Source organism: Astatotilapia calliptera, chromosome 7 (genome assembly GCF_964374335.1).
Source record: "Astatotilapia calliptera chromosome 7, fAstCal68.1, whole genome shotgun sequence".
In the NCBI taxonomy this organism is placed as follows: domain Eukaryota; kingdom Metazoa; phylum Chordata; class Actinopteri; order Cichliformes; family Cichlidae; genus Astatotilapia; species Astatotilapia calliptera.
The window spans coordinates 7231105-7257570 of NC_137428.1; the positions used below are offsets into that span (position 1 = coordinate 7231105).

Below are 26466 nucleotides of genomic sequence, written 5' to 3' on the forward strand. Positions count from 1 at the left end.
TACATATATATACATATATATACATACATATATATATATATATATACAGTGTTGGGGAGTAACGGAATACATGTACCGGCGTTACGTATTTAGAATACAAAATATGAGTAACTGTATTCCGTTACAGTTACCGTTTAAAAAGGTGGTATTCAGAATACAGTTACTTTGTTGAAATAAATGGATTACACTGCGGTACTTTCCTGTTTCATTTTGTCGCGGGTCAGGACTGTTTGGGTTTTGTTTGACAGCTACGTTCTTTCGTTCCAGGTGGCAGCGTTACGGTTGCCATGGTTACAGGGCGACGCTCTCTCTCTCTGTCTGCGACTGTGTGTTTCCTGGGTGAGAGAGCGCCTTTTCGTTGTTGTTGTTGTGCTAAGCTAACAGGCAGAATGCTACAAGCATAGCTCTAAAGAATGTAGCATCATGGGCAGTATAGTTCGTGTTGCAGGGAGAATGGACTGCCATACACGTTATGTGTCTGTGAGCGCGAGGAGGGAGAAAAAGGCGAGTGGAAAGGTACGAGTTGTCGTCGAGGAAAAACGGGAGCTGGAAACATGTAAATATAATAATAACCACTGCAGCCAAGAAGAGTGCCTGACGAGCCCAGTTGTAAGTAAGCTATAAAGACTCGACTGTACGTGTTTTCCTCCGAAAACAATAAGTTCCGTTGGAGCAGTCTTTCAACGTCTTTCAACGCCTCTCTCTGTCTCTCGCAAGAAAAGTTGACCCACACAACAAAGTAAAGCTATTTTTGGCTACGAGCCGACAGGGACCCCGCCGTATTAGTCAGAGGTCCCTTTACTACAGTTCGGAGTCGCGGACCTTCAGTAACAGTAATAAATCACACAGCAATAGTACATTCACGTTGTTGTAAAAAGCACGATAATATATTAAGTAATCCAAAGTATTCAGAATACGTTACTCTCATTGAGTAACGTAACGGAATACGTTACAGAATACATTTTGGGGCATGTATTCTGTATTCTGTAACGGAATACATTTTAAAAGTAACCTTCCCAACACTGTATATATATATATATATATATATATATATATATATATATATATATATATATATATATATATATATATATATATATATATATGGGAAATAATAATATGGGAAATAAGGGAATATACTCAGGTGTGTTCTTCATTTTCTAATTTCCTAGCAGTCATAACGGACTGCCACTGTGTATGAATCTGAGCACTCTGCTGATAGTGAACAAAAAAGCTGATGTAAGTGGTCACACACTGCAGCAAAAATAATAAAGTGCAGCTGAAACACATTGTCAGCGCAACATTTATGTATTACCTTTTCGGTCAGTTTCAGTTTCGAATCTGTCAGTTATGGGAGAAATCAAAGTGAACCAAACTACTATATTTACAGGCAATTAAACCACCAAATGTTCAACAGAAGTGCGGGAAGAGCAGAGTTGGTGATAATTCTCTGTAAATCTTTTTTTGGTTTTTTTGCCTGTCCCTTTTGACACTGTAGCAATCAGAATTATTGTCTGAAGGCCAAGGAAAATGCCAAACAGATTTATTATCCCAAGTGGATCATTACGGATGCCAGGAAATGATTTTCCAGGCGACTCAATAATAATAATAATAATAATAATAATAATAATAACAACATATATATATCAGACACAAACATCCTCCACTGGAACCACTAAGCATCCAAGGTATGGACATTGATGCTGTGGATAGCTACAGGTATCTTGGTGTTCATCTGAACAATAAAGTTGATTGGACTCACAATTCAGATACCCTCTACAGGAAAGGGCAGAGTAGGCTGTACCTGCTGCAGAGGTTCAGGTCACTTAGAGTGAAGGGCCCACTCCTGAAGACCTACTATAACGCTGTGGTGGCCTCGGCCATTTTTTACGGTGTGGTCTGCTGGGGTGGCAGCATCTTTGCTGGAGACAGGAGAAGACTGAACAGGCTGATCTGCAGCGCCAGCTCTGTTCTAGGATGCCCTCTGGACCCAATGGAGGTGGTGAGTGACAGGAGAATGGTGGCTGTCATCCCTGTTGGAAAAGATCTCCCACCCCATGCAGGAGACTCTGACAGCACTGAGCAGCTCCTTCAGTGGCAGGCTGTGGATCTGGGACAGAGAGATTTTGCATGTCTTTCCTCCCTGCTGCTGTCAGACTCTACAACATGGTCTCTACTAGAGCAGGGCGATATGGCCAAAAATATTTATCACGATATATATTTGAAAATTTGCGATAACGATATAACCGACGATATAATTGATGCGAGACAAAATACAACTCCACAACATTACTAGCGCAAAAAAACAATCTTCCATTTATTTTCACTTAAACAAGAAGCTGGTTTTTATGTACATTAAAGCTTTATAAAAATGTAACAGTGCAAATGCAAATTCCTTGCTGAAAGTTTAACCAAAAGGCATTTCCAGTAGAAATGGGCTGACACATCCTGAGCATAACCATGTATAATATCCACTGAAGTTAAAAAGAGGTGCTTTGCAACATTAAACTGCAGTGTGCAGTACGTATTTTTCGGACCATAAGGTGCACAGGATTATAAGGCACATTAAGCGAAACAAAGCAGTCAGATAAATCAAATTTTATTAAACTCATTCTTCTTGCTTCCTCCACTTCTGTACCATTGATTCATTAATGTTGAATTCTCTGGCAGCTGCTCTATTCCCATGTTGTTGCAGTATATTAATGACTAACCTCGTATTGTGGATGGATTATCTCAGTTGTTCTCCTGACTGAAGTTTGGTCCGTTTACAGCATCCTGCCATGCCATTGCATTTGTCTCTAACTATCAGGAACTTTAACGTTAACTTTTATAAGTGGAAAAGTGTTAGTGTTCGTCCTCCAGCTTCACTGTTTATGTTATGCTAACATAGCTGTGTCGCTAGCGATCACGTAGCACATCATTATATACCAGCTAGCCCAACTTCAGTAACCCTACAAACGTCACTGCTGTTTAGTTTCCTGTCTTCATTTATGTTGGAAGTGATAGCAGAGCTGTACGTTTGATTTTTTTCAGAAATCTCTCAGTCAGAACATGCAATAGCATGCTTAGGTAACTAGCGAAACTAGCGAGCTAACTTCCGCTAGCTTCCTGCTAACTTCTAACTCCGTTAAATGTAATAACTTTTGTTTTCATGGATGCCTGGAAGTTAAACTTTATAGTTACACCTGGTAAAGCAGCAATGCTGATCGTTTTATTAAAGATGAAAGAATTTAGACAGTTTTTAACTCTAAGTGATGCTGCAGTGTTGTTTGACCTGAAGCATACGGAGTTTAGGACCCAGATTACTCCCAGATTTAAGAGCATCTTAGTCCGACAAATATGACAATGACAACGGCCGCTTGCATGTTCTGCAAAAAAATGTGCTTTGTTGTGTATCTGACGGACAAACACCAAACCAGTTCCACATCACGGAAGTTGCACCATTTTTACAAACCAATTCTGGTTCATCTGTTTCACTCAACAATCGGCCATGTGCGTATGAAAACAAAAGCACTGCGCATGCGCGTTTTACTCCCATTCTATCGCGATATTTCATTTTCCTATCGTTGCCTAACATTATACTGGTATTACCGTGAACGGTATAATATGGCCCAGCCCTAGTCTCTACAGATGACCACACACGTGCAGACAGACACACATACACATCCAATACACAATAGTAACTTTTGCCCTGTCCTCCTGATGTGCAATAGTACCAAGTGCAATTTTCCCAATATAACAAAGTATTTTGTTCAATTTGTATAGTACTGATTCTATTACATATAGTATTTTATTCTATTTTGTATAGTATATTATTTTATTTTATCTTATTCTACTGTATTTTTTTCTATTCTATTTTTTACTGCTCTTAACTTGTACTTTTTGCTGTGACCAAAACATTTCCCACACGTGGAACTAATAAAGGTTTATCTTATCTTATCTTATCTTATAACCCTATGGCAGTGCATATGGGAAATGACAACTCTGGAGTGAATAATGGCCCAATTTTATTGGCCAGGCATCTGCGCCGATATGCTCCGGTGGTGAGTGTCCTGCCCGGAGTGTCAGCTGGTTAACCAGCCATTCCAAAAGTGCCTTTATGCCTTTTACCATTAATGGATGTCCGGTTTTAGTGCATTGGCATGGACCTCATTGTGCCATTTCACCGGCGAGCACGTGGAAATCACTTTGTATTAGTTCTGATGGATTATGGCTGTTTCAGGTCATCTCGTGAGTCGGCATCCCAAAAGAGATAATGCCTGACCAGAGCACATCGTTCATGCCGTGCACACTTAAACAGCTGTACGAATTATTGGGCATTAGATTTGTCGTACCAGCATCTGCCACCCTCAGACTGACTGGCTGGTGGAGGAGCTGAATCAGACATAATGTGTAAGTTCATTCACAAGGATGAACGCAATTGGGATCACTGGTTACACCCTCTGTTGTTTGCTGCGCGAGGTGCCCCAGCCCATCACATGATTTTCTCCCTTTAAATCCCTTAGTCCCACACTTCGGAGATTTTGTAGTCCTCTGCATTTAACCCATCCACTTAGTGAAGCAGTGGGCAGCTACCAATCCAGCACCTGGGGGAAAAAAAATTGGGCTCATCTGGGATTTGAACCCAGGTCCTCTCACACCCAAGGCGACAATCATACCCCTAGACCAGCGAGCCAAGCTGCCATCTGGTTAACTTGTTGTTCAGCAGGAAGCCACAGTGGGTGTTGGACTCGAAAACTAGGCAGAAATTCTAAGCCCAGCTAAAACAAGAGAATCAATATGTTCTGGACCTGAAAGCAAAGCTGCACACTTTGGGGAGGTTGTAAAGAGAAAAGACAGGTGTGGCAACATAAGCATTTGTTCAATACGTGTCTTTGTGTCTCTGGTCCATGTCTGTGAAGGTTCAGAATCAGAAAGACTTTATTTATCCTCAAGTGGCAATTAACATACAACAGAGCAGCAGGACAGGGTATAAACAGGCAATAAGAATGAGATAATAAATACACAGAATATACAGTATATACACAGTTTTAAAATTACACAGTTTTAAAATTAAAGTGACTCAAAGGTGAATAAATAACTGTAAGTGAGTAAAAGTGAGTCGGCAAAAGTGTCGGCAGTATAAAAAGAGTGTAGAGTAGTTTATGTGGTTAGCACTGTTGCCGCACAGCAAGAAGGTCCTGAGTTCAATTCCACCATCAGGCCGGGGTCTTTCTGTGTGGAGTTTGCATGTTCTCCCCGTGTTTGCGTGGGTTCTCTCCGGGTACTCCGGCTTCCTCCCACTGTCCAAAGACATGCACTTAGTGGGGATAGGTTAATTGGTTAATCCAAATTGCCCATAGGTGTGAATATGTGAGTGCGAATGGTTGTCTGTCTCTGTGTGTTAGCCCTGCGACAGACTGGCGACCTGTCCAGGGTGTACCCCGCCTCTCGCCCTATGACAGCTGGGATAGGCTCCAGCGCCCCCCGCGACCCTGAAAAGGATAAGCGGACGCGAATGGATGGATGGATGGATGGATGGTATGGGAAATGTTCTTATCGGCTGGAGTTAAAAAGCAGAGTGGCTTTGGGGACAAAGGTGGCTCTCCTCTTCTCAGTCCTGCAGAAAATGCAGCAGAGGCGTAGCCCAGAGGGGAGCCATTGAAATGCGGGGTGAAAAATGTGAGAGGGGTCACTGATGATTTTGGCTGCCTGTCTAAGGCCCTGTTGGCTGAAAACCTGTGCCATAGTTCTGACAGGCAGTCCAATGATTTTAGAGCGCACTGATGCAGTGTGCTGCAGTCTGTTCCTGTTCTGAAGGCTGAGGGAGTGGAACCAGCAGGTGAGAGAGAAGGTCATGATGCTTTCCAGGAAGGCATAGTAAAAAGTCATCATGATGGGTGTGCTGACTCCAAAGGAGTTGAGTTTCCTACGGAGGTATAGTCGTTGGTGGCACCTCCTGACAAGGCTGGACTGGGACAAAAAATCGGCCCGGGCATTTTGACTAGAGACCGGCCCACCAGGATAAAGATTGAAAATGTGACGTCATTCAGGGGTAAAACCGCAAAGGATTCTGGGAACTTGTGGCAAGAGGTACTAGCGAACTCCGTTACACAGCGATAAAAAGAAACCCAAAAAATGGCAAGAAGCTGTTGTATTATTAACTGCCGGTCGCATGACAGCCACGGGAAGCCGACGGGTAAAGAGATCGTTTTTTTTAATCGGATTACGTCGTTGAAGAGAAATTTAAGCCATGTTTCCGAAGTAAGAGCCGACGGATGGTCTGGATATACCAAATATAACGTCCCAGAACACTCCAGCTCACAGGTTAGTCTGCTCCAAGCATTCCCACAAAGGTCAGAGTTTTGTAGTAGTTAATACGTCATTTTTCTTAACATAATTGGTGATATAGTTTACAAGCAAGTCTGGCGCTGAACAGAAATTGTCGCGCTATGCTCCTTTGTTTATTGTGCATAAATAGTGAATTGTCCTGACACAGTATTGCGTTTCGCTTCTGTTATTATGGTACATTGACAAAAACATATACTTTTATTCACAGGATAAAACAGTTGCTTTGTATCACTAATTGTCCAGTGCGATTACAACATACAATATTATTGTCACTGCTACATTTCTGTAATGAACCAGAAATTATTTCCACTACTAATTAATTACCGTTGAGCTCAAAGGTTATATTAATAAACTGTTAACGAATGTGTATTTATGACGACGATTTGTGAGACTGGTAAACTTACCTTTGTTCGTACGATGGTCTTTCGTTCTACATCTAGATTCACTCTTCCCAGTCTGGTGCAGGTCTACAATACTTTTCCTGGTGTCCTTCGAAAGCTCTTTGGTCTTGGCCATGGCGGAGTTTGGAGTCTGACTGTTTGAGGCTGTGGACAGGTGTCTTTTATACAGATGATGAGTTCAAACAGGTGCCATTCATACAGGTAACGAGTGGGGGACAGAAAAGCTTCTTACAGAAGACGTTACAGGTCTGTGAGAGCCAGAGATTTTCCTTGTTTGAGGTGACCAAATACTTATTTTCCACCCTAATTTACGAATAAATTCTTTACAAATCCTACCATGTGAATTCATGGATTTTTTTTTTCACATTCTGTCTCTCACAGTTGAAGTGTACCTCTGGTGCAAATTACTGACCTCTGTCATCATTTTAAGTGGGGGAACTTGCACAATCGGTGGCTGACTAAATACTTTTTTGCCCCACTGTATGTCCAAGTTACCATGTTTCTGAGTTTTCAGATCATGCCAAGGTGTTAAGTTTGGGAGTTTCAACTGTCAATAACGATGCCGTTTAAGTTTAGCAGCTGAGCAGCAGATTACGTTTAATTATGCCATCACTCTTTTTTCCTGCCCTGGACCTGGAAATCACAGGGACACATCGCACATCAATGCCTGTCTGTTGTGGCACCTCAAGTATTTCTTGCACAATTTCCTTTAAGCCTTTAGTCTAATAAGTTTCTATATTTATTTACAAAGCTTAATAGTGTTTGCAAAAAGACTAGCAAGAACAATGGCAGGTGGTTAGATCTATGGTTATTAGTAAAATAACTATTCAATGTTTCAATAAAGAAAAACTTGAATAAAATAGTGTGAGTCATCATGAAAATTCAGAGCCAACACGGTGCGTCTCTGAACAAATGCATTTTTTATAACTCATCTGTTTTGATGAAAAAATACAAAACTTTATCCTTGCAAGAATTAATCGATAACACTCCACCCAAGAAAGCAATGGGGATTGTCAAGGGGGTTATCGCAATTTTTATATAGGGTCTATGGTATTCACACAGCATCAAATCCAAGTAAACGAAAAGCTACCACTACACACAGCATCATACTGGTTATATGTGTCTGAGGTGGGAGCAAGAAAGTAAAAACAGGAAGAAAACACTTTGCAATCTAAGAGTGGAGTGACAGGAAACATGCTGCATTGCTTTACACTGAGCGAAGAAAAAATTCTAAGCAGAGCACAGGGTTAATACCAAGCATGGACTTAAAAGGTAGCGTGTGTCAGAAGGTCAATTGTCTTCCCGATACAGCACTTGTTTTGGTTTCAGTGGTTCTGGACCACACCACAGTGAAATTACAATTCCACTGCAACTTGTTGTGCAGCACCAAACTCTCCTTTTTTTTGAAAGATTTTCAAAGCACCACATCCACATCTGTGATAGAATTTTTCAACACAAGACCAAAACAATATAATTTAATAATTTTAAAAAAGGAATCTCTTGGAGAAATGACTCACAAAGAGTAAAGTTACAAAGCAAACTGTTCATTTTATTGTCTTTATTCATATATAAACTGCTTACTTTAAATACAGACTGAGTGATCAAAAATCGAACAAATGTATTTTTGGTGACTTGTGAATTTCCATATGAAGAGTCAAAAAGCTTCTGTGTTGCCGTGGGAGGAACACTCGCCATCTCCAAAGGTCTCTGCTGGATGTGGATGTGGATGGATGACAGGACAATAGAAAAAAAATCAAAGACAAGATGGTCAGAATAGCAAAGATGATGTGAAACAAAGAGTAACATGTAACACATACACTATCTGGGCCTGTAGTTATCAACCACCTCTGAAGTTGAAATGGGACTAAAAATACTATAAGCTCAGATATTTATGAGTCATGCTACGCCCACTCCCCACAGGGAGCTCTCATTTGAAAGAAAATGATGTTACTGTTTTACAATTTTCAGAGCAATAAGATGAAATTAATGACAATGTCTAGTAGGTTTTCCTCTGTGGTGCCAGTATGAAATCACATCTGAAATAATGGAGGCCCCGTTCCCTGATAATGACCTTGGAAGTTAAGAGCATATTTTATTCTTGGGCACTTCTATGAAAACTCATAAAAACCTGCATGTTTCTCAAGGCAGCAATTACATGCAAGTGCATAGAAATGCTAGAGGCATCTTAATGTTGGATCTGCAAAAAGAAATGTCATGTGTCATTTGACATGATCACAAGATGGCGGGCGTGATCACAGCAGGATTGGCGTCCTCGCGGTGGTGCGTTGATGTTTGGTGTTAAAACTCCAAACAATTTCAATTATAGACCTTGTTTGGGCAAATAAATAAACTAAGGTTGACATTTATAAGAGACGAAATGGCAAAGATGAAGAAAGTTGAAGAAGATCTGGAGGAGATTAAACATTCACTTAACTCGCTGACGTCGGAAATTGAAAAAGTAAATAAGCAACAAGGAATATTAATGTCGATGATGGACCAAATCAAAGAACTAAAAAACCTGATTAAGGAGAAAGACAAGACAATCCAGTTTTTGGAAAGGAAGGTGGACGATCTAGAACAGCAGGCTCGACTTGAGGAAGTGATTATTACGGGTCTGGAAACTAAACACAGGAGTTATGCGAGAGTCACCGAGTCTGGGACCGGCGTAAAAAGAGGAGAAGACGAGCCCCCGATGGAGGAGCTACAGTCGTTGGAACGGCAGGTTGTGGAATTCTTTTCGAATAAAAAACTTCCCCTGCATAGTAATAATATATCTGCATGCTATACCCTTCCTATAAGGCACACTAATGCTCCTCCAGCAATTGTAGTGAGATTTGTAAACCGTAAACACAAAGTTGATTTGCTGAGGCGGTCCAGCCTTTTGAGAGGAAGCGGAGTATATTTGAATGAACATCTTACAAAAAGAAATGCAGATATTGCTAGACAAGCTCGCATTTTACGGAAGGAGCAAAAGATTCAAGCAACCTGGACCAGGAACTGTAAGGTGATGATCAAACTGAATGGAACGCCAGAAGAAGCCAAGGTTATAACGATTAAGGATCTTGAGGAATTGGACATTTATACGAGATGACATTATCAAGATAGGCAAACGGCTACGACCAATCATGGCTATGAGCCTAAAAACAATTAGTTCATCCTTTACAAGAACAGATGCTACTTCGGGTGGAAAAGGACAAAAGGAAATTGTAAATTGTACATAGAGATCAACGGACTTTAAAATTTGTCGATAAATGAATGTGCGATTGCTAAGGATCCCTTTCTTTTTTTCTTTTTTTTTGAGGGTAATATGTAGCCCAGCTAGAAAAAAAGAGCAGTGGAAAGTAGTTTTTTTTCGTGTATAATGTAAACAATTTAGTCATTTCTTTTTTCTTTTATGTTTAAAGGAAGATGTGGACAAATAAGATTATCTGTTGTCATTTAACTTGGCCAATCAGCAATGAGCTCCCAGTGACCCTTGCTGTTGACCTTGATCACATGATTTCCTGTGTTGCCATTTTGTTCCTGTTCATACAATGCCATGTGCCAGAGAAACTAATGTTCCCGAAGTCGAATCGCTAGGAGTTAAAAGCAAGTCTGCTGCAGTTGATTTTGGTTGTTCAGAGTTTCACCCTGTCAACGGTCAGGTTTTTTTGTTATCTGGTAAAAGGATGACTCGACAGATGGACCCAGTCTGAAGCAAGCCCCGTCGAGGAGCAGTGATTCCACAGTTCCAGTTAACTGGATGGCGAGCCAACCCGAAATTGAATAGGATTTGCCAAGGTTTTATTGAAGCCAAAGTTTCGTTCCCATTGAAGCTTCAGATACCTGCAGGACTACAAACTTTCTTCCTTCATCGGAGTGTGGTAGGACAAACATTAAACAAACTGAACGGGCCCCAACGATCCATCAGTGACCAGACATTATCCACTCATACAATTGACTCAGAGAAAGCTGTATGCGCGCACTTTTATTTAGTTTGTTATTTTGGGGGAAATATTTTGTATTTTATTTTATTGCTTTCATTACATTGTTGCAGCTGCTGTGTGTCAAATATAACAAATTTGTGAACAGTCTATTGTGATGTGGTCTCTCCTTATTGGTGTTTATACCTTGGGCTCCTGCCGATCCTAGATCTTCTGCTACTGGCTAGTGGAGTTCGGTCATTCTTAATGATAAGTCGTAAGTCCGGTTACAAATAGATAGTTTTAGAATAATTATGCATAAAGCTTGACGACTCAGATCATAAATCATATGATTTTTAAGTAGGTATTGACCCTGAAAGGAATGTGCTTAATACAATTAATGTCACATGTGACTATTATACAGAGGAGCAATTCAAGGATACGGTTGAAATAGTTAATACATTTTCTTTAACTCATATTAATTGCAGAAGTCTTTATAGAAGTTTTGCTTCGATTAAAGATTTCCTGTATAGTCTGAGAGGCAGGTTTCAAATAATTGCTCTGTCTGAAACATGGTTAGATGAGAAGAGGGGTTGTCATTTCTGTATCGAAGGGTACGATTTATACTTTGTAAATAGAATTAAGAAAAAGGCAGGAAGAATGGCACTTTTTCTTAATTGTGATTTGAAATGTAAAAAAGTTGAATGTGTGTCTGTGGCTATAGACGATTTAATGGAATCTGTGACAGTGGAATTGGATATAGAAAGAAGTAGTAATATAATTGTAACGTGTATATATAGGAAACCGGGGTCACAGATTGAGTTATTTACAGAGGCAGTAGAAGACTAATTGAGTAAAGCTAAGGGAAATAAGACTATGTTTGTGTGGTGATTAGAATATTGATCTTTGTAAAGAGGCAAATGATAAGGCTGCGTTAGATTTTTTTGAATTATTACTTGGTAAAGGATTTTATCCTTTAATTATAAAGCCGAGTAGAATAACAGATAAATCAGAAACACTAATTGATCATATTTTCATTAATAGCTTGGAGAGTAATATTATGAGTGGCCTCATCATAAATGATATAAGTGATCATCTACCAGTCTTTTTTACTTTTGATTTAAATATGAAAAGAAAGGAAGAAGTTGGTTTCGTGAGTCATAGAAGGTTAAGAAATAACGAGGCAATCAACAAGTTTAGACAAGATCTCATGGAAGTGGACTGGAAGGAAGTTTATGTTAATGAGGTCAACGTTGCATATGGAGCTTTTTTAAATACTTACTTGGCCTTGTATGATAAACATTGTCCATTGGTATCATTTAAGTATAAGAAAAAGAATAAGAATTTGAAACCTTGGATAACTAAGGGTCTTGCAAATGCATGTAAAAAGAAAAATAATTTATATAGGGATTATATAACACAGAGAACTAAGAATGCGGAAATTAAATGTAAAGTTTATAAAAATAAGTTGGTATTAATATTGAGGAAAGCTAAGAAAGACTACTATAATAAACTTTTTCAGGAAAACAAGAATAATATTAAGGGCATTTGGAATATTTTTAATGAAGTATTGGGTAACAAGAACACACCCTTAGATCGACCTAATTATTTCATTAAGAATAATCAAGTTGTCGAAGAGTTGTCTAATTCAATTCCATCCATCCATCCATTCGCTTCCACTTATCCTTTTCAGGGTCGCAGGGGGCGCTGGAGCCTATCCCAGCTGTCATAGGGCGAGAGGCGGGGTACACCCTGGACAGGTCGCCAGTCTGTCGCAGGGCCAACACACAGGGACAGACAACCATTTGCACTCACATTCATTCGCACATTCACACCTAGTGACAATTTGGATTATCCAATTAACCTATCCCCACAATTCAATTCTTTTTTTGTAAATGTTGGACCCACTTTAGCAAATTTAATTAGAAAAAATGACGATCCAGAATATGAGGAAGCCTGGAAAGGAGAAAGTAGAGTGTTTAATTCTATATTCTTGGCTGATACTTCCATAAAAGAAATAGTAGCAATTGTAGAAAATTGTAAAACTAAAAAAAAATCTACTGACTGTGATGGTATAGACATGGTTGTAATTAAAAAGACTTTAGATTGTATAAGTATTCCTCTTTGCTATATTTTTAATCTTTCGTTACAATCAGGAGTATTTCCTGATCGAATGAAAGTGGCAAAAGTGATACCCTTATATAAATCAGGAGATAAGCATAGTTTTAACAATTATAGGCCAGTGTCTCTTTTTTCAGTTTTCAAAAGTGCTTGAAAAACTTTTTGCGCAAAGACTTGATAGTTTTATTGAAAAATATCAACTAATAAATGAAAATCAATTTGGATTTCGTAAAAATAGATCAACGGCATTAGCATTGTTGACTTTCATTGACGATTCATCTGCAACCAATAATAATAAATATAAAGTGGGGGTATTTGTTGATTTAAAAAAAGCTTTTGATACATTACAACATTCTATTTTGATTTCTAAAGTGTATAATTATGGTGTGAGAGGAGTGGCATTGAATTGGTTAAGGAGTTATTTAGAAAATAGGTCGCAATATGTACATTATCTCGGTAACACCTCTGAAAGATTGAAGATTGTATGTGGCGTTCCTCAAGGTTCTATTTTGGGACCTAAACTTTTTAATTTATATATTAATGATATCTGTGACGTATCAAAAAGGTTAAATTTTATTTTATTTGCAGTTGACACAAATTTTTATTGCTCTGGAGAGAATTTGAAAGATTTGGTTGAAATTATGATTTCTGAGATGTTAAGATTAAAAATATGGTTTGATGTAAATAAATTATCTTTGAATCTGACAAAAACGAAATTCATGATATTCGGCGGAAGAAGTTATTATGTCCATTGATTAGAGCAGGGCGATATGGCCAAAAATATTTATCACGATATATATTTGAAAATTTGCGATAACGATATAACCGACGATATAATTGATGCGAGACAAAATACAACTCCACAACATTACTAGCGCAAAAAGACAACCTTCCATTTATTTTCACTTAAACAAGAAGCTGGTTTTTATGTACATTAAAGCTTTATAAAAATGTAACAGTGCAAATGCAAATTCCTTGCTGAAAGTTTAACCAAAAGGCATTTCCAGTAGAAATGGGCTGACATATCCTGAGCATAACCATATATAATATCCACTGAAGTTAAAAATAGGTGCTTTGCAACATTAAACTGCAGTGTGCAGTACGTATTTTTCGGACCATAAGGTGCACGGGATTATAAGGCACATTAAGCGAAACAAAGCAGTCAGATAAATCAAACTTTATTAAACTCATTCTTCTTGCTTCCTCCACTTCTGTACCATTGATTCATTAATGTTGAATTCTCTGGCAGCTGTTCTATTCCCATGTTGTTGCAGTATATTAATGACTAACCTCGTATTGTGGATGGATTATCTCAGTTGTTCTCCTGACTGAAGTTTGGTCCGTTTACAGCATCCTGCCATGCCATTGCATTTGTCTCTAACCATGAAGAACCTTCACGTTAACTTTTATAAGTGGAAAAGTGTTAGTGTTCGTCCTCCAGCTTCACTGTTTATGTTATGCTAACATAGCTGTATCGCTAGTGATCACGTAGCACATCATTATATACCAGCTAGCCCAACTTCAGTAACCCTACAAACGTCACTGCTGTTTAGTTTCCTGTCTTCATTTATGTTGGAAGTGATAGCAGAGCTGTACGTTTGATTTTTTTCAGAAATCTCTCGGTCAGAACATGCAATATCATGCTTAGGTAACTAGCGAAACTAGCGAGCTAACTTCCGCTAGCTTCCTGCTAACTTCTAACTCCGTTAAATGTAATAACTTTTGTTTTCATGGATGCCTGGAAGTTAAACTTTATAGTTACACCTGGTAAAGCAGCAATGCTGATCGTTTTATTAAAGATGAAAGAATTGAGACAGTTTTTAACTCTCAGTGATGCTGCAGTGTTGTTTGACCTGAAGCATACGGAGTTTAGGACCCAGATTACTCCCAGATTTAAGAGCATCTTAGTCCGACAAATATGACAATGACAACGGCCGCTTGCATGTTCTGCAAAAAAATGTGCTTTGTTGTGTATCTGACGGACAAACACCAAACCAGTTCCACATCACGGAAGTTGCACCATTTTTACAAACCAATTCTGGTTCATCTGTTTCACTCAACAATCGGCCATGTGCGTATGAAAACAAAGGCACTGCGCATGCGCGTTTTACTCCCATTCTATCGCGATATTTCATTTTCCTATCGTTGCCTAACATTATACCGGTATTACCGTGAACGGTATAATATGGCCCAGCCCTACCATTGATGGAGAATTGATTGAAAGAGTTACTGATTTTCGCTTTTTGGGTGTAATAGTACATGAAAATTTGACGTGGAAATCGCATATTGAGTATATTAGAAAGAAGATGGTTAAAAACATTTATATTCTGGGAAATGTAAGAGATTTATTAGACTATAAAACAATGCGCATTTTATATTTTTCATTGTTTTTCTCACATTTTAGTTACTGTATTGAAGTCTGGGGGAATACATATGAGAATACTATAAAACCTCTAAACTTATTACAGAAGAAAGTGATACGAATGATTCATAATGTTAATTATAGAGAACATACAAATAAATTATTTAAAAATCGAAATTATTAAAATTAGGAGATTTAGTGAAATTACGGACACTATTAATTATGTTTAAGGCTAAAAATAATATTTTGCCCTTTAAGTTACAAAGAGTATTTTTATTGTGTTCAGGGGGAGAAGATAGCAGAAGGAAATTTTATTTTAAGCATCAGTTAGCTAGGACTACAAAGATTAATGAGTCCAACGGTTAGGGGTATACGACTGTGGAACTCTCTTCATTATAATTTAAAGAATTGTATAAATTTACATTGTTTTAAAAAGTGTTACATGCTTAAAACGATAACTCAATATGAAGAATGTGAATGAAATTGGAGTTCATTGAAAAAGGATCCATTATAATTTTTTGTTTTATTTATTTTAATTTTATTTTTCTCCTTGTTACTATGTGGAGTGGTATATTCTGATTGTAAATTTGTTGTTTGGTTTGAGTTAGGACTGGAGATAAATGTTAATCTTAGTTTGTTCCCTGATTTTTGGTGCCCACTTGTAATATAAGTTGGATTGTAGATAGGGGGCAGGGTTTAATAAGAGTATTTTCTTCTTCCTGCTCCTTTTCACACATGGTTGTAGTGCTTTATTGATAGAAAGTGTGGTTGGTTTGTTTGAACTGTTGTACCAAGTGTGAAATAAATAAATAAATGAAAAAAATGAAATGAAATGTAAAGCGCTTTGAGGGCCCCGAAAAGCGCTATATAAATGCAATCCCTTATGTTTGTCATCTTGGCCCCTGACACAGTTGCACACTGACACCTACTAAAAAGGTATTTAGCAGCTGTCAGCAGGTGTAATGGTTGCCACATTTACCATTTTAGGGCTAGATTTACTAACCAACTGCGGCACCACAAACGGGTCTAAAAGAAGTATTGACAGTATTTACAAAGATAGCACAGTGACAAGATTTTGTGAAAGAGGTGTTTGTAACTGACCCTGCTTTAGATCTATTTCTGGGAGTTCCTCTCAAAACATACAAAATATAGCAGTAAACTATTTAAATAAAACACACAAACGGATTTACTAACATTGATACATACAACACAGCACAAAATGTACTGCTAGTTACGCTATTATTGCTCAGTGGTGCATTTTCAATAAAAAATGTGACCTGCTGTTTCGTTAAAAACCTTCCTTGAAAAAAATTGGTCTTGAGGTTTGCTGGTAAACATTGTAGCATTTTCTTAATTAGCAGAAGTTGAAGAAGTTAGAAGTTGTCTGTGTTTGTGCATGTAGCAATACAGTTTATGCACGCAGCATTCACTATTATACAAATTTGGCAACTTGTGGCTCCATAAATCAAGATCATGAGCACCAACCACTGTTAAGAAGGCTTTGCTTTGACCAAGTCCATCTTGTATTTACAGTCTGTGTTGTTAAAAAGTAAGGTTTTGTTACATATGCATTGCTCAGAAGCTCCACCTGCTTGCTGTTCAAATCTTTTGGTTGTAAGGTGTTTACAGTCGGCTGTCTGTAAGAAAAACTAACTCAGCTTCTTAACTGAAGGGTTGCACCAAGTCCAAGTATGAGACTAAAAACAGGATTATTTTGAACTGTGAATCACAAAAAACTACTTTCAGAAAATAAAATATAAGAAAATAAAATGACATTTCAAATAAGCATAACAGAACCGCTTTAAAAAGGTTTCTACGATGGATTTGACTAACATGCATGTGGAAAAAAATGGCTCTGATATCAAAACAATGTGATGCAACTACTGTTTACTATTTCAAATGTTCCCCCAGTTCCTACATGTAGCTGTCCATCTACACACCTGAGACTGCCGCACATCTGCTTCAGTCAGTCTCCTTTTTCAGGTATTTCTTCATGAGTGAAGCCACGTCTCCCCCCTCGCTGCCCTCTGCTTCCAATCTCTCACCCTGCGGCCTCTCAAACCTGCGTCTTGGCCCACCACCCTGGGAGCTTCGTCCTGATCCACCTGAGCTAGAGGACTCCGATTCAGAGCTTTTCCTGCTGTGGCTCGAGGGAGGCAGCTCTCCAAAGTGGACGCTTAGTGCTCTCCTACCTCCTCTGACTGAGCTGGCCAGGCTGCTGGTTGACTGAGCTCTCCTGATTGCAGGCAAGATGTCTGAGGCCGCGTCGTCACGGTCCAAAGGCAGACGCCGATTTTGGAAGACCATGGGTTCTGAACCTAGGGATCCTTCACCTACGTCCTCTGGAATGAGGCTCCCCACCATGCACTGCCGTGCTGCCAGAGGGGAGCGCTGGATGGGAGTTGTGACAGAGTGCAGCGACTTCTCTTCCTCTGGGATGGAGACGGAAGGAGCATGATGACGAGCAGCAAGTGAGGAGAGGTGCGGCAATGAGGGAAGCGATGAGAGAGAATCACCTGAGTTAAAGCGAGAGACTTTGCCTCCAGCTGCAGAGAGAGTTTTGGTAGAACGTGGCAGGAGTGGGGAGGATGGTTTCAGGATGCTGGGACCAGGTCTGGGCTCCTGGACATCTTCTGGACTGAGAGAGAGGGCCGAGGCTCTCCGTCTGAGAGTCGATGCTCCGGTTGTTTGATAAATCGCCAAAGAGACGGTACTGCCAGTTTCATCTCCTGCATCACCGCCAGCTCTGCGTTTACGAAGTCCTTCCAACAATTCAGACAGAGCTGTGGAGGATGGGGCTCGACCAAGAGATCTGCTAGCAACGCCTCCAGCCTCAGAGCCCTCATCATCAGGATTCACACAAGAACTAGAGAGTGATAAAAGAAGCAGTTTAAACCACAAACCAGCCCATATGTTTGGCTAACATACACAGACATCTAGGGCTAGAACTAAATATTGTCTCATTTCATCTATTGGGTGTTTATTATCAAAAACATTCTCTGTCCAACTAAACAGCCTAAACAGGGCTGAGCATTATATCAAATCAATTTGATCCATTCAACATTTTTGCTTTTTGAAAAACTCTGAGCACAACATGAAAGCATTAAGCTGAATGTCCACACATCATCTTTGTGATTCTGAAGAATTCAAATATTTTCTGTGGTAGAGCACAAATCAGGAGATTTCAAAGGTACTTTTTGTAATTGACCAAAACTGTAAGAAACAATATATTTGATTGAAATGTTACTTCATAAGACGTGCAGTTAGTGGGGATAGGTTAATTGGAAACCCTAAATTGCTCATAGGTGTGAATGAGAGTGCGAATGGTTGTCTATGTCCAGGGTGTACCCTGCCTCTCGCCTTAAGACAGCTGGGATAGGCTCCAGACAACCACCAGCACTCTTCAGTGGGAGAAACATTTCCTCATTCATCCAAGTGACTTCAACTTTTTGGGATTTACTTACTTGAATGATGGAGCATGCATCAAGACAGTAGTTAATAGTAGTGTCACACAGTACTTGAAACACTTATCATAGCTAGTTAGCTCATCAAAATCAAGCTAAGTGAGTTATCATTGCAGCTTGAAGTACCTTGTGTTAGCAGACTTACTGTAAGCTGTAGGTGCTGATGGTGTCAGCAACAGACTGACGGCCCCCCTGGCTGCTGTGAAGTGAGCTTCCACCGCGGGAGCCTCCTCTAGACACTCCTGACCATGTGTGAATGCCTTCTCCCCCAACAGAGCCGACACTGGACACAGAGTCACTGCAGGACCAAAGCAAACCTCAGAAATCTGCTACAGCCAAATTGAATGAAATTAGATCTTTACCTTTTCAGCTGCTATAAACATGCAAGCACAATAAAAAAGGAAATATGCGACTGCAGCTCCATAAACAGCTGATGATTCCACTGTAAGCCAAGATAGCATTACAGCAGGGGTGGAGCAGCAAGTAATGACTCATAAGATTGGCACACTGCAAACTTTCATGGCGCACTTTATCACAGGACTGTTTTTTGCTTACATGCTTACAAAAGGAAATGAAAAATACTTATTGGTCTATGGTAAAAACATGCTCTAAGGCATGCCATCAGTTAAGTTAGTGTCCTGTGGATTTTGGATGTTAGTAGTCATGTACAAAACCCTTCTGTCATGGCCTTGAGTCAGAGACCCAAAGTTTATGTTTTGGACATTCAGCAATATTCTCAAGTTAACTCCCTGGTTTTGGTTCGTATTGTTGTGATCCTTTCCTGTGTGGTATTTGTCATGGTCTTGGGTCAGTGACCCAGTGTTTTTTTTTTCTTGTTTTTATTTATATTTTTTTATTTAGTATTATTCATGGTTCTGTTTTTGCTTCCCCTGTGCCCTTGTTCCTTGGATAGTCTGTCATGTCTCTCGTGCATGTTAAGTTCTGTCTCCGTGTTTATTAATTTGTTCCCCTGTCGTGTCTCACGCGCCGTCTTGCTCCTCCTGTGTTCCTTGTCTTCAGTCAGGCCACATCTTAGTATGTGTCTCTTGCTTCCTGTTTTAGTTTGATAGTCCGTTGTCCTGTGTTCAGTGTATTCAGTTTTGATTCCTCTCTGTCTGATTAGTCCCAGCTGTCTTCTCACCCGTTTCCCATCCCGTGGTTATCCTGTGTGTGTGTATTTAAGTCTTCAGTTTTGCCTTGTTTATTCTGGTGTTCTCCACCTTGGCTGTGTTTTTCTCGTGTGTTTTCCATGTTCCCTAGTTATGTCTAGTTGTGAGTTTCCAGTGAGTTGCCAGTTTCTTAGTACTAGTTTATCTTTTGTTTCTTTTTGTGTTTCTTTGTACTTTGATTTTTAGTTCGCTTTCTCAGCTAAATAAAAAAAAGTCCGTTTTGGAGTCCTGTGTTTCAGTCCTACCGTTGCCTGCCAATGAGCCCAACATGACACTTTCATATCTCAATCACCTTGAAGGATAACTAAATACTTTTGACTATTATAAGTATCAATAACAATAATATACTCACCAAATGTAACGTACGGTTACATTGTAACCTTGGTTCTCTGAGTGAGAGACTATCTCTCCACTCCATTACATATTCCATATGTATGGGGTATGATACATAGAAGTATGGATACTTCTTGAAGACACTCCGGCTAGCCGGGCCACGCCCCACAGATTACATGTAAAGCAAGCTGTGCAGGCGTGAAACCAGTGATAGTTTGATAAGATAAGATAACCTTTATTAGTCCCACACGTGGGAAATTTGTCAGAATGCTTCTCCGAGCGGCCTACAAAAATAGAAGAATCTGAAGAAAGCGTGTTGCTAGGACTGATCGGAGGCAAATTTAATTTCAAAAGACTACCCAACCCTTCATAAAAGTGTGATTTTGTGCAAACTGTGCAAAAAGGAGTTTGCATACCACCAAAGCACCTCAACCTTACCATCTAAATGCAAAACATGTTGCAGCGAGCACGGAAACTGTGGGAGCTGTTAGCACTAGCAGTCCCAGTTCGAGTACCAACAAAAGGTGTCGGCCCAACCTAAGTTTAGACTGAAGACCAGAGGCGATTGTGCCTTTGCTTCAGCTGCACCCAACCTTTGGAATAGCCTTCCTGCTTCTATTCGTGCCACAGACTCTATCCAATCCTTTAAATCAAGATTGAAAGCATACTTATTTAACCTGGCTTTTCTGACCAGTTAATACCCTTTTTAAACTTTTTATTAAATGTATTATTTTATTATTAATTTTACTGCTGTTTTTATCTTCTTAGTAGATATTTTGTATTCACGATCTGACCTTCCTCCTGTATTGAGGTTTGATACCTATTCTACTTAACTCTTCCGGTCTATTAGTGCCTCCATTCTGCCTGTGCTAGTGCCCGATCTGTACTCTGTTATTGACTTATGTTGTTTCTCCATATTACTGTGAAGCACTTTGGTGTGCCTTCGGGTTTTAAAATGTGCTATATAAATAAAACTATATTGGATTGGATTCTGTTAGTAATTCTAATTATCTCGGAGTCACTGCACATATTCTTGATGTCACTGATGGGACATGGAATCTACAGGCTTTTGCCCTGACTGTGCAGAAGACAAACATCAGAAACTATTCCAAAAACTGCGCTGAGTAGTTTCTCTCTTTTGCAAAAGAATGGGGAATTCAACAAAAGGTAACCACAATTGGGACAGACAGTGCACGAACCATGGTGGCTGCAGCACCTCCCATTCCATCACATGCTTTGTGTTGCTCACATATTGCAAACAACCCTCACTGTTAGCCCTGCTGATAGTGGTTTTAGTGATGCATTAGCAAAATGTTGCAAGATAGTGGGTCACTTTAAAGACAGCCCTGCTGATACAGAGGAATTACACCAGGAGGAAACAAGACTTGGGCAACAGAAAGAACCACTCATACAACATGTTTCCACAGGGTGGAATTAAATGCTGGATATGTTTTTTCATCTACTAAAGAATCAAGAGGCTGTTTTTGCTGCTTTAGACAAACAAAAGCACAAGCTAGTCATTTTAACTCCATCAGAGCTGGTAAAACTCCAAAAGCTGGTGACTATCCTTGAGCCATGCAGGTAAATAAAACTATTTTTTAACTTATTGTTACTGTTTCTTCAAAAAGCTCTATAGTTGACAGTTATTGTGTAGATTAAAAAATACTTTCTTGAACTGTCTACTACAGGTTTGTGACTCAGCTTCTTGGAGATGAGACATATGTCTCATATTCAATTGTTTTAACTTCTTTCTGCCACCTGCATCACACCATGGAGGTCTCTGATGATGACTCAAACTACATGGTGACTGCCTTCACAAAGGACCTATCCCAACGTGTAGCTACACTCAACCACCAGTGGCTCAAGACAGCTACTGTGCTTGACCCACGCTTTAAGAATTTAAAGTGTCTTGCGAGGGGCGAGCGAGAAGAGGTTTGGACCAGCCTTGAGGCCCTGTTGCAGGAACAGTGTAAAGATGCCACCACAAAGGTGCCAGTAAAGACAAAGAGCCTCCTCTTGTCTTCATTGGCTTCAGATTCTGATTCAGATGAGGAATCCCGGTGTAACAGGGGCCCTGAGTTTGTACAGAGCAGAACCCACCATCAGCGAGCAAACTGCAGTTGTGGTCCAGCCGAGCAGGCACCCACCCACAACTGTCTGTCCTGGCCCGCAAGTATTAAACTAGTCCTGCCACTTCTGTCCCATGTGACAGACTGTTATCACTTGCAGGTCACATAGTAACAAAAAAAGAGAGCTGCCTTGAGCTCTGAAAATGTGAACAGGCTAAGTAACTGGCTGAAAGAGATGGACAATAAATAAGCATGGAGGTATTGTGAGTCCAATGGGTTTGTTATTTTTTGCACTAAAATGTTCCATGATCACATTGTTTTAGCCTAATGTACAAAATAATTTTGGCTAAGGTTACTCAGAGTTTAAAGGTGAAGCTGGTCAAATGACCTTTTATCTTTCTGCCTTATTTTTCTAACAAGAAAAACTGCACTTTATGTAGACTTTTTATTATTTTTATTTAAAGACAATACCATTCTGAAAATGTACTTAAAGTACTTAAAATAGCACTTTATTTTTAAGTCTTCCCAGTTTTGGCCAGGGATAATATTTTTGTTTCTCTGTCTTGAATTGAAATGCAGTTTAAATGCTTCCCCCCCCCAGAATGATGGCTACTGCTGATGGGCACCCAGAACCTGCTCCGCGAAAGAGGGGCTGGCTGCCATGTTCAAGCGGGAAAACCACATAAAGGTGGCAGTTGGGGACCATGTCACTGCCGCACAAATGGCAGAGAGGGAGGCACCCCTCCACCCTCACTGGTTGAGTGGGCCCGCACACCTGAGGGGAGAGGAGCTTCTACTGAGGCACAAGTCTGCTGGATTGCCTGTACCTCACAGTGGGACAACCGGGACTTGGACAGGGGCCTGCCCGAGATCCCGGGATGCAAAGAAATGAACAGTTGGTCCGTTGGCCGAATCGGCCGGGTACATGTGATGTACAGCGCCAGAGTTCAAATCATTTTAGAGCCAGCAGATGCTGAGCTGCCTCTCGGTCCAAGCCTTCCATCGGAACTGAGTGCAGCTTAACCGACTGGGAGAGGTGGAAGTCCATTTTCCAGTCATGGATTGGCCTTCCCAGAACACAGATCTCAACATTATTAAAGCAACGTAGGATTATCTCAACAGAGAATGGACAAAAGGAAGCCAAAATCCAAACAACCACTTTAAATATCCTTCAAGATGTCTGGAAAACTATTCCTCAAGATATCTTAAACAAAGTAGTGAAAGCTGCCTAAGAGAGTTGTACAATTGTTCAAACTCTGTCTTTTCCTTACATGCTTTACTTTCACGTCTCTTTCAATACACAGCTAATACACAGCTTTTGTAAACTAGGGGACAGGTCCTTGAGCTCGAGTCCTCTATCAGAGCCTATGACTCAATGCCTTGCACAAGGATTCGGGAATGTTGTATGATATTAACAGGACCCTAAGAGCCTCGTTTAGGAATCCAATGGAGGTGAAGGAAAACACAAGAGGCAAACTTCAAGCCAAATGCACAAGTCATAATCAAGTGAGGGGTTCACCAAGGAGATGCTCTGTCCCCATCGCAACCCCCTCAGCCAGATCATTAACAAGACTGGCTATGTATACTGACTATGAAATACAGCAATCATTAGCCTACTTTAGTAATCTCAGAGGGAAAATTCGTTGTCATAGAAGCATATATACAAGACACAACAAAGAAATCGCATAAAATGAAGGTTCCCCTGGGGGACTTGTGTTTTGTTATTGTACTTCTGTACTAACCACAGTTTGTCAATGACAAACATCATGTTAGAGCATAAAGGTGTTTATAAGCACATAAGGCATCTGAGGTTGCAGGTTGATGATTGATTTTATAATTGTAACATCAGATCTGCAGCCATCTGTCTTGGGCACTTGGGTGAAGAGAGGTGCTGAGCTGACAACTGATTCTGGTGGTAATGCCAGAACCAGATGGTGGACACCACAGATGAAGAGAGGTTTCAGGCTAAAGGAGTCACCACGAGTAGGAAGGGAATTCCACACACACCGTCTACAGCTTTGGTGGAACACTGCTTACCTCAACTGAGGCTATATTCAGGCAGTGAAAAGTACACACAAAGTGAGGAGGATCTCCTCAATACCATAGTTGTGCCTTCTATTGTGGAAGCAGAGTAGTCCGCAGTGATGCAAATGCACCAATCTGTTGGGGTGAAGAGAGAGCTGAGCATAAAAGCAAAGTTGTCAATTAAAGAGTTAATTAACATCCCTACGCTCACCTATAGTCATGACCTTTGGGCAGTGAGCGAAAGAATGAAGTCACAGACACAAGTAGCCTTCGAAGAGTGGCTGGACTGTCCCTTAGAGAGAGGGTGAGGAGCTTGGTCATACGAGAGGGACTCGGAGTAGAGCCGCTGCTCCTTCATATCAAAAGGAGTAAGATGAGGTATTTTGGGCATCTGACTAAGATAGACGCCTCATAGGTGAGTTATTCTGAGCATGTCCGGTAGTGGGCCCCTGGGGGAAACCAGAATTTGCACGAGAGAGATTATATCTCATAGCTGGCTTGGGAACTTCTTGGTGTCCCCATAGATGAGCAGGAGAAGGTAGCTGGGGTGAGGGAAGTCTGGGCTTCTCTGCTTAGACTGCTTCCCCCCACCATCCAGATAAGCAGCAGAAAATGGATGGACACACACACACACACACACACACACACACACACACACACACACACACACAAACAGCTAAAACAAAACTCAACCCTAACCTTGGTGACCTGATGGTCGTTAGTAAATTAATATCCAATTTACACATCTATGTAATGACTTTCATCATTTGGGTTAAGGTGTAGCTGACTTAATTGTGCATTGACTTTGGTAATATGCATGGATATGATGGAAATCAAGGCCAAAGCTAGTTGAAGTCTATGTCTTTTTTATCCTGTTATTTATTATCACAACAATATGCATAATAAGAACACTTCAAGCTCGGATATTTTTAGGTCATACACATATACACAGCCACACACACAGCCAAGAGTTTCTTACAGGTCTTTCTTTTGAGTAAAGGACTCCACAGCAGTGTGAACACTGGATTGAAGGGCAGATTGGTGAAAGTTGAGTTCAGACATACAAATATCATCACTGAACCTGAGAGGAGCTACCTCAGTGAGGGCAAATTACCTTTCAGTGTCGCTGTCATCACTCGATTCTACTTCCTCTAGGGCAGCCTGAAGATCAACGATGCGCCGGATGGACGTCTCCAGGTCCGCCTGTAATGCCTGTCTGACAGTGCTGAGCTCTTCAACCTTCATTTCCTGTACAGAAAAAGAGGAAGATGCAGGGATGAATAAGATGGTCATCTTCTAACAGACCTGTTTGCTGTGCCCCAGCACACATCAGCAGTATTTATTAGCAAACTATTACATATGCAAGCTGACATCCAGAGAAAAAAAGTGATTTCTTAAATCGTTCCATCATTTTCTTACTGACTCTGTCTCTCATATCCTGTCACATATGTATGCACCTACACACAACCAAAAGCTTTCAGGCTTTTGCCTTTGTTGGTTTTGAGCCACAACTGTCATAGAAACACATAAGCATGTACGAGTGTGTGTATGTGTGCACCCCCATAACCTTGAAGAGACAATGAGGATTAATCACAGTCAGAGAGAGGAAGCCGAATGAGGGAGAGATGACGTTGGGTATGGTAATGGAGAAGTGTGTGTCTGTCTGTGTACATGCACATGTGTGTGTGCCTGTGTGCATGCTGTTGTGTGTATGATTAAATCCATTTATATGGGGCTGTGTCTAAGTCTCCATTGCTGGTTGGTAGGTTGTTTAAGGGCATTCTTGTGTCTGTCTGTGTGTGTGTGAATGTGTTGCTTTGTGCGAATAACTTAAGTCCTGGAGCTCCTTCTCATTTTCTTGGCTCAGCTCAGAGGTCACAAAGAAATGTGCAGTTAGTGAGAACAAGAACATGACTGAATGTGTAACTGTAAGTAGCAGCTTTAAAGTCTGCTCGGCTGCTCAGATCTTCATCTAACTCAATTGTGCATTCACACTAGAGTAGAAATAGGAAAGCTCCTCCCTTCCCCCCCCCCCCCCCCCCATGTAAAGCTTTTATTAGTTCTTTAACATTTTTAGTTTTTTCAGTCATCTGTGACACCGACTCCGCCGTGACATACGTCATATTCTGAGTTGAGGGTCCATTTGCTTGTCATTGCTCCTCGGAGTCGCTGAGTGGCAAGAGTTCTCCTATGGGTGACTGAGGATGAAATTGTGAAATTTCCAGTGCCATTACTAAAAACTAATGTCTTCCTAGTTCCTTTCTCTCTGTTTGAGGCATTGGCTGAGTCC

General features: G+C 40.3%; 1 protein-coding gene across 1 annotated transcript in view; it reads right to left on the reverse strand.

Annotated features, from left to right (window-relative positions):
* Positions 1-8274: 8274 nt before the first annotated feature.
* myo18b (myosin XVIIIB) overlaps positions 8275-26466 on the reverse strand; it is a 62160-nt gene continuing 43968 nt past the window's right edge. Inside the window, exons 38-42 of the mRNA XM_080304516.1 lie at positions 25291-25424; positions 25156-25197; positions 18726-18878; positions 17057-17982; positions 8275-8441 (exon numbers count right to left, since the gene is read on the reverse strand). Of these exons, the coding sequence (XP_080160642.1) occupies positions 17079-17982; positions 18726-18878; positions 25156-25197; positions 25291-25424 (1233 nt within the window). The 3' untranslated portion in view covers positions 8275-8441; positions 17057-17078. The remainder of the gene's footprint in view (positions 8442-17056; positions 17983-18725; positions 18879-25155; positions 25198-25290; positions 25425-26466) is intronic.